The 9802-nt window shown below is 37.4% G+C and overlaps 1 protein-coding gene across 1 annotated transcript in view; it reads right to left on the reverse strand.

Moving 5' to 3' along the window:
- CFAP61 (cilia and flagella associated protein 61) overlaps positions 1 to 9802 on the reverse strand; it is a 162241-nt gene that overhangs the window by 114532 nt on the left and 37907 nt on the right. The window contains exons 8-9 of the mRNA XM_058178325.1: positions 8308 to 8382; positions 2236 to 2423 (exon numbers count right to left, since the gene is read on the reverse strand). Of these exons, the coding sequence (XP_058034308.1) occupies positions 2236 to 2423; positions 8308 to 8382 (263 nt within the window). The remainder of the gene's footprint in view (positions 1 to 2235; positions 2424 to 8307; positions 8383 to 9802) is intronic.

Raw genomic sequence — 9802 nt, forward strand, 5'->3', positions numbered from 1 at the left:
ATTGGCAGAACCAGAAGACCCTGATACCCAAAGCCACAGTGTCTTGCTAGAATTGAGCTAAAGGCTTTTCATCCTATGCAAACCCTGTTCATTCCCATTAAGACCTCTATAGCCTCTAGACACTAAAATCCAATCTCTTTAATGTCATTTGGCTGTCTGGGGGTAGAGACATAAAGCTGAATGTTATAGTACATTAATAATACCTCATCCCATGCCTTTGAATGACCTCACCCAGAGTTTTCATGTAGATGGTTGTGGAGAGTGAGTCAAGCCCTGAGGCATCCCATATGAAAGGCCATGGGCAGACTTCTCCTCACATCTATCAGCCTTTTAAGGTAGACCAAATTAGAAAGCCAAAGGTATTAATAATAATAATAATAATAATAATAATAATAATAATAATAATAATAATTATTATTATTATTATTATTATTATTATTATTGTTGTTGTTGTTGTTGTTGTTGTTGTTGTTGTTGTTGTTGTTGTTGTTATTTATTCAATTTTTATACCGCCCTTCTCCCGAAGGACTCAGGGCAGTGTACAGCCAAGATAAAAACAAACAGTACAAAATATACAATTTAAAATACTAATTAAAAAACTTATTATAAAAATGGCCATATATAACTAAAAACCCAATTAAAATTAATAATAAATTTAAAACCAATAAAAATAAAATTTAGATAAAATTTAGGCCAGCCCCACGCGAATAAATAGATGAGTTTTCAATTCGCAGCGGAAGGTCCGAAGGTCAGGTATTTGGCGTAAACCCGGGGGAAGTTCGTTCCAGAGGGTGGGAGCCCCCACAGAGAAAGATCTTCCCCTGGGGGCCACCAGCCGACATTGCTTGGCAGACGGCACCCTGAGAAGTCCCTCTCTGTGAGAGCGCACGGGTCGGTGGGAGGCATAAGGTAACAGCAGGCGGTCCCGTAAGTACCCAGGCCCTAAGCCATGGAGCGCTTTAAAGGTTGTAACCAAAACCTTAAAGTGCACCCGAAAGGCCACAGGCAGCCAGTGCAGTCTGCGCAGGAGCGGTGTTACACGGGAGCTACGCGGAGCTCCCTCTATCACCCGCGCAGCTGCATTCTGGACCAACTGCAGTCTCCGGGTGCACCTCAAGGGGAGCCCCATGTAGAGAGCATTACAATAATCCAAGCGAGAGGTAACGAGCGCATGAGTGACTGTGCACAAGGCATCCCGATCAAGGAAGGGGCGCAACTGCCGAACCAGGCGAACCTGGTGGAAGGCCCTCCTGGAGACGGCCGTCAAAGATCTTCAAATGACAGCCGTTCATCCAGGAGAACACCTAAGTTGCGCACCCTATCCTTTGGGGCCAGTAACTCGGCTGCAGCTGACTGAATCGGGGTGCCGGCATCCACAGCCACTCAGTCTTGGAGGGATTAAGCTTGAGCCTGTTTCTCCCCATCCAGACCCGTACGGCTTCCAAACACCGGGACAGCACTACTGTACTACTATAAATGCAGCTACTACTTTCATTATATGATTACAATAGAATCTTGCATATCTGAATATGTATCTCTGTCCCTCTCTTTGTCTTTGTGAGAATGAGACACAAATTTTGTACATCATAATGACATTTGTATGATGATGTCTCTTTGCACGTATCATTATTTTATTGACATCACAGATTGCTGCACACATTCCTGAATGAGGGACTAGGAGTTACAGACAGGTAAGTTGTTCTGACTCTTTCTTTCAGAATAAAAATGTCAGTTAATTGTTAGGATTACAGTAATAGTAGCATAGGAAACAAGATCAACTTCCTTTCCTTTCCTGTAATGTTCTGTGGTTGCTATCCCAATTCAATGTTCCTATGTAAGTAAATGACTGGTACTCATTTTCCAAGTTCCAATGATATACTTACATTTAAACTTCTCTGTACAGTGAACTGTCCTACTTATTTTCTACCTATCTATAAATTATAAATAGCTTGATCTTATAAAAGCTTGATAAGCAAGATATATCTATTTCAAGAAAATAGAATATTACATAGATCAATAATATAAAATATGACCGGTTCCAGGAAATTCATTTTTGCCCTTAAATTGCTTTGATATCATGTATCTACCCTGTTTCCCCCAAAATAAGACATCCCCTGATAATAAGCCCAATCAGGCTTTTGAGCGCATGGCAATAAGGCCAAGCACTTATTTCAGGGTTCAAAAAAATATAAGACAGGGTCTTATTTTCGGGAAAATATGGTAATATGTACTTGCCTTGTTTCATGTTGCTCATCAATACAAAAGAGCTGGATACAAAATGCATTTACTTCTCCTTTATATATAGGATGGAAAAGTTGTCTTTCAAAACTAGTAGTAGATGGTGTTTCAGTTGCTTTCAGATCCTTACTTTGGTCACTTTCTAATGGCAATTCTAATGAAATCTGAGCAAGTATTCCCTCTTTCTGCAATAAGAAGAAATAAAAAAGAGAGGCTTGGTTTCATTTATAATAGAGTACCACAACATTATTCACAAAATCTTTCAGACTTCGTCTTGAAAAGTAGAGTTCAGATATAAAACCGGTAATACGCATCATCTTATATCTATATACTACGTGTGTGTGTGTGTGTGTGTGTGTGTGTAAATACATACACATACACACAAACACACTCACTAAATATAAACTAAAATGAAATAAAATACATATTAAAGGAGGGTTAGTTTGATGTAATGGTTAAGCTAGAAACTAGGACTGTGAGTCCTACTCCCATTTTTGCCATGAAAGGCAACTGGGTGTACCTCTCTCTCAGGCCAACTCTTCTCACAGGGTTGTTGTTGTGAGGAAATAGGAGAAGAATGGATCATTAGGTATGTTAGCCATCTTGAGTTATTTATCAAAATAGTAATGGCAGAATATAAATACATAAACCAAGATACCTCAAATTGGCTAATTTACAGAATGTCTCCCAAAACTGGGACCCACGATTCCGGTGAAATTGAAATTTGGTAAATTTGGCAAATTTTGCCCAAAAATATTTTACATAAAAATTATCATAAAACACTTTATGACATAATACAACATGTCATAAAACATTTCCTGTGCTGATGTTTGACTGTGGTATATAGTACAACATGGACTATTTTCAAGGTAGAGACATCTTTGAATATATCCCAACTTTTTCAGTGAAGGCAGTTCTGTCATTGTTGAAGGCACTGAAGAATCTGATAAGGAAATATCTCTGAAAGGAAGATGCAGTGGATCATCAGTTGTCTAGTACTTTTATATGAGGAACATCATCTCTGCTACATTTTATTTAATTAGTTCAAATTTCAGTCAACAAATAAGAAAAAAGTGAAGCTAGATACTTCCACCAAACCAGTTTAGAATGAACTTTTTTGATAAGTGTCCAGTTTCAAGCAATCCATGCAATGGGATACAGTATATACAAGTCAATTCTAATAAAGACAAAAAAGGTAAGATTCTTTTTAATTGTTTGTACCTGAGAATATGCAGTCCTGTTTTTTTAGTAATGCGTAAAAGCAGGGACAAATCTAGTAGATAAATATGGGGCTGCCCTACAAATTTCTAGACATGTAGGATTACCAGAGAATGTTGTCAGTGTGGAGGCTGCAATATCTAATTAAACTGAAATTTTTGGAAGTTTTTTTAAGAGTTTAAAATTTTTATGTTGAAAATAATGCAAGAGACAAACTATTAAGCTAACAGGATTCCCCGGGAAATTTAAATGCTTCTGATATAAATCCTTACAGATCTGTAAAGGAATAGGTTGGGAGTTTTATAGAAAACAGAAATTTACCACTCCTAGATGGATTCAGCAATCCAAAGTATGGGTCAAGTTCAGGACAGTGGAAGGTTCTAGGCTGGCTGTGAAACAAGTTACAAGGTTGATTTTAGCTGAAGGAAGCTTTACCCAAAATGTTATACTAGCTTTATCATCCATCCATCCATCCAATGGAGCCACCTCACTAGTTTGCCAGTTCTCTTGCATCCCCACAATCAGGTACAATCAGGTCTTGAGGATCTTTGTAAAGTTAGGGATAATGGTGCCAATTTAATCTCAAGGAGAGGCTATTCAGCAATGCATCACAACTGAGGTGGCCTTCTGCCTAGGACCCACCAAATGTAACTCCCTAAATGATGGAACTACTACTTCTTGTAAATATATCTAATACTCTTGCTTCTTATTTTCCTCACAACAGAATTTCATTTTTAATGTTGACCAGTGTGCTCACAGTAAAAAAAAAATGACAATAAAAGTTATCTTATCCTATCCTGTCCTGTCCTATCCTACCTTCCCTTATTTTAATAACAGTCCTGTGAGGTTGGTTGGGCTGAGAGACACAGAGATTGGCTCAAAGTCACAAAGCTAGCTTTCATGCCTAAGGGAAGTCTAGAAGTTTCCTGGTTTCTTCATCACTATACATGTTATCATCCTACACGTTTGTTATCTGTGTATTTACCTGCTACTGATGCTGAAATAATGCTTCAGACACTTGTTCTGAAAACAGCAGGGAGCTGGAGGATTTGTCACATTATTCTAGGTCTAGAAATCAAAACTCCCAAGGCTCTGTTATGTGAGAATTGTGAGGCTTTGAAAATTGATGGCAGCCCTTCTAGTAGCAAGGTCACAATGGAATGACTTTAATACAGATAGTCCTTGATTGATTACCATCATTGAACCCACTTGCTCCCAGTGGTATTTGGAAAAGAAGACTCTGTTTGATCCCTTCTTCTAGAAAATGTTGCCACCAGGGACCTAAGAAATGAACCTTCTCTGCTGCCACCCATTCCCCATGATTACAACAGTTCCAACTCTTCTGGAATTTAGGAAAACCATTAAGATATATTTCAGTTAGCCATTGAGTATCTCTATAAAGTGGATATCCCCTCCCCCTTTATCGTATGACTATCTATATTACTGAATATTTGTTCGGCACAACAGGATTAATAATTCCAAATAGATATGCCTCCATTTGGTTTAGTAGGAACACTTTGTCCAAACTCCATGCCATGGAAACGCGAATGCTCTGTTGGATATCGGGCATCTTCCTTCGTGACCATATCACAAATGACACCATTTGACAACATTTTGGTGTGGCAACAATTATAGAGAAGATGAGAGAAGGCCAGCTCTGCTGGTACGGACATCCAGAGAGCAACACCTTCCACTGTGGCCAAGACTGCCTACTAATTACAAGTCAATGGCTGGCAACCTCTTGGGCATCCAAAACAGATGGCAAGACACCATCAACAAAGATATGCAAGCTGCAGGCCTACACCCTGAAGATGCAGCTGATCATGCAAAGTGGCATTCAATGATCCGAAAATCTGCGCTTCTGAACCGGTAGGGAAGGTAAGTAGATTTCACCAATTTTAAAGGCAATTAACTTTAACCACTAATAAGTAATTAAATTATTATTTTCTTTTTTGGAGTATGGTGTCAGAAACAATTCTTGCATATTCACCTGCATGGATGCTATGCGTGTACATCTTTTGAGGTGAAAATCTCCAGATTGGTTTTATTAAAACTTACAAATTTTATTTAATAAAGTAGGGATACCAGGAAACGTACAAAACTTTTGTACATGTTCATAACCATTTTTCCTTTTCTAAATTCTGTGTTGTTCACATTTAAAATAAAGCGTAGATTAATCTGGAATGAAATATATAAAGTACTGAGAATGCCCAAGCATAAATTTAAAGTAGTGGAAATCTAAACTGCCTATGGAGATTCTTAGTTATCCAGGACATAGTTGTCTCAAAAGTGCTTTTTTTCAAAAGGCAACTGGACTGTTTTTTCCCTTGAGGAAGAACAAAACATTTTATTTCTCATCCAAGAAACTTCATCAGTTGTGATGGTGGCGGGGGGGGGAGGGAGAGGGAAGGATGGAAAAAGAGGTACTGATAGTTGAGACTGGGTGATGGGGAGATGATAGGATAGGTTCTGTTCAGATTTAGGGGGTGATGGAAGGATTGTATTTCTTTGCAGTCATCTGGTCCATTAGCACTCTCTGTGAGAGCTCTTGAAGCCACTTGGAGGTTTATCTTATCAGGATGCAATTGGTTGTGGAATCTTCTGCAAATTGCCTTTTTTACAGCTCTTTCAAACTAATGATCCTCTTGGTCCAAAATGTGGATTTTGCTGTCTTCAAAAGAGTGACCTTTGTTTTTCAAATGCTGAATCTTGTCCTGATGGGTTTGATCTCCTATGTTATGCCATGTACTTGTGAAGTGGTTGTTTTGTTTCAGCAATGTACACATCTGCACATGTCTCATTGCATTGTATTGCATATATCACATAGTTCAGTTTTTATCTATGTATTTTATTCTTGGGGTGGATTCCACCTTATTGTATTCTTGGGTTTAAAGTATACTTGTATGTTCTGCTGGTTGAAAATCCTCCTGAGCTTTTCAGATATTCCTGCAACCTATGGAATGACTATGTTGCTATGTTTGTTGTTCTCTTCTTTGTCTGTAATGGAAGAACTCCTGCTGGATCTTTTTCTGCATTTGATGCAGACCCAGTTAGAATATCCATAAGTTGTGACAGAGTCCTTGACATGTTTTAGTTCTTTTTGTTTTCCCTCTTCACTGATATGCAAACTGTCAGCCTGGTGATGTAGGGTTTTGATCACTCCCATTTTGAGCTCCACTGGGTGGTGAAAATCAAAATGTAAATACTGATCTCTGTATGTGGATTTTCTGTAAACTTCAATGTTAAGGCTTCTGCCTTCAAGTTTACAGAACTTACACTGAAGTTACATTTCTATTTATTAGTAGGAACATGAGGTTTGCCTTCATCTTCACCTCTATCTGCACTATTAATCTTCTCATAGTTCCTATCACCAATCTCTTTCCACTTATGACTGTATGACTATAACTTGTTGCTGGCAATCCTTATGATTTATATTGATATACTGACCATCAATTGTGTTGTAAATGTTGTACCTTGATGAACGTATCTTTTCTTTTATGTACACTGAGAGCATATGCACCAAGACAAATTCCTTGTGTGTCCAATCAAACTTGGCCAAAAAAAATATTCTATATCCTATTCTATTTCCAAGAAAAATGCCTTACCATCTCCACTTTGCCTCATGACAATATATTTTTTGTGGCCAGGCCATTTTTTTCTTGGAAAAACAAATAAGGGTGGAACATTGTACTATGTAGTATGGTGTTTTATAAAGGACAAGAGAAATTATTTAAGTAAAGGTGATCTCTACTGCATTTCATTTTTCCTGAAATTCTTAAATATTCTTCAAAAGAGGTGAAAAAAATATCCAAATGCAGGGGCGAAGATTCAGCCCTTATTAATTTAAAGTAATAATAGTTTAATATGCTTTAAAGGATGCTGTGCAACCTATGGGACTTGGGGTAATTTCCTCCATATATGAATGGAGGATTCAAATTTATATTCTTCTAGAATGATTTTGAATGAATATATAATGGGAGAAAATAGTCATGTTTTACAGAAAAATGGGTAATAATCTTACACTTATATAAAGTATAATGAACTCAGAATCTGTAGAAAATGACGCAGTGGTAAAATCTGAACCAGTTTCAGTTCAGGTGCATGCGCATGCACGCAGTGTACACCAAAAGGAGGCATGGGGTAAGTAGAACAGCGCACGGGGGTGATAAGCTGTGGCGCACAACCTTTTCTTTTTTACTTTTAAAAGCATTTTTTACAACCAATTCAGCTGAATAGGTTGTAAAAAAATGCCTTTGAAAGGTAAAAAAAAAGGCTCTGACGATTGCATGGCTCAGCTGGGATTGTCAGAGCCTTTTTTTAACCTTTTAAAAGCATTTTTTAAAAAAAGCAGCAAGCGGGCGACTGGGTGGGCATGGATGGGGGGGAGGGATTTTTGCTACCAGTTCTCTGAACCACCCGCCACCATTGCTACCGGATCGCCTGATCCGGTCCGAACCAGGAGCATTTCATCCCTGAAATGACGATAAGAAAAGAAACAATGAACTTTTAAATAAAAAATATTAAGAGGAAATTACAGATAACCAAAATAAGAAAAACTTTTTAAAAATGTAAAAGTAATGAAGTGAAGCATCATGAGACAGAGAAATATAGATGTCCCCCAAAAGCTAGAATTGTAACAAATTTATGACTTAGCATCAGAAAGCAACATACTGGTATGCATTGCTAAAATTCTCTGGCCACCTCTGTAATTTATTGCTACACATAACTCATAAACACTTATCTAGTTCTTAACTTAGATTTAGAAGATATAAATTAACCTACAATAGATGCAGACGATATAAATAAGATATAAAAGATAAGAGTCCAAAATATCAGATTCAGAGGACTTGCCTGAATACTTTCTTTAGATAGTGTTGCACTTGCATTTGAAGCTTGAGTACAGATGCTTCCAATTCTGCTTGTTTTCTGTCAGAGTACAAATTGGAGGGGAGGGAATAAATCTGTTAACAGCATTTATACTTCTCTGTTATATCCTAAAAACAATATTTGAGTTTCTGGTCATGGCTAATCAATAGTATTGGTGCATTTTTTTGGATGCCTTAGCAGACCTTTTGGGGATTATGAAATGTTGTAGTCATCACTTTTTGTGTAGTACACATACACATTGGCAATATTTTCATTTCCGAACATACATTTTAATAAGTGTTTGATCAGCAAATTGCATTGTAACATGCTATTGGGATGGGATTCTATACTCATGCAGTCTCAATGTATGGTTTAGAATGCTTTAAAATTGAGGAGTTCTCATCTCCCAACAATGTGTACAGGTGGTCCTCATTTAGCAACTACCTTGTTTCGCAATGGTTCATGATTACAACAGTGACGAAGAAGTAATTTTACAGTCAACCCTTGCATTTTCAACTTTCTGAAAAGCAAAGGGCAGTTGAAGTAGGATAAGTAGGATTTCACTTAGCAACCACTTCACTTAAAACCCAGTTACCAGCCCAATTGTGGTTGCCAAATGAAGATGGAACAGGACAACTTGCCACATCTGGCTGGCTTCAACCATCTCACTTGTCTATGGCCACCTTGGCCTTTTGGCTATGATCAAGCATAGAAAAAGACTACTGGGTTTTTATGTATAATATGTTTGCAATGAACTCTGCACACTGTCTTGTTGATATTGAGCTCAATATGCATGCTGAAAATACAAATTTTTGGTTGGTTTTGAGGAAAAATACCGCCTGGCAAATGCAGTAAAATATTAGAATAATGTATTTTTTTCTGTTTTTCATGTTTTTCATAAACAATTTCAAGAATTCTTTTTTATTGTCTCTACTCTATATACAGCCAAGCAAGGAACAATTAATTTTAACAAATATTTTCATTTAATTCTGAAAAAGACATCTCATTGGCCGCTTTTTCTCAAGATTGTATAAACATTGTGTAGATTAACAGCTCACTACCTTGAGGATCAGAAATGAAAAAGAAGGGACTTAGGAGGGAGTTTCAACTTCCATTATTTTCTGTGATCAGAAGACTCAGAATGTTTCAAGGCTTGTTCCTTATATAACCTTTCTGAGTCAAACTAAAGACTCATCTAATCCTGTATGTCTATGGAGATTCTTAGTCATCAAGGTCATGGTTGTCCCAAAGGTGCTTTTTTCAAGAGACAACCGATTTTTTTCTGGTTTTTTTTTCCTGGTTTTTCTTTAAAGACCTTTTGCTTCTCATCCAAGAGCTGAAGAAGCTTCTTGGATGAAAAGTGAAACATCTTCAAAGAAAAACCAGAAAGTCCAGTTGCCTCTTGAAAAAAGCATCTTTGGGACAATCTAATCCTGTATTTTCTTTTGTTCGGTTTTTAAGGTATACCTTTCTCACTTGC

Source organism: Ahaetulla prasina, chromosome 3 (assembly GCF_028640845.1).
Source record: "Ahaetulla prasina isolate Xishuangbanna chromosome 3, ASM2864084v1, whole genome shotgun sequence".
Lineage (NCBI taxonomy): Eukaryota > Metazoa > Chordata > Lepidosauria > Squamata > Colubridae > Ahaetulla > Ahaetulla prasina.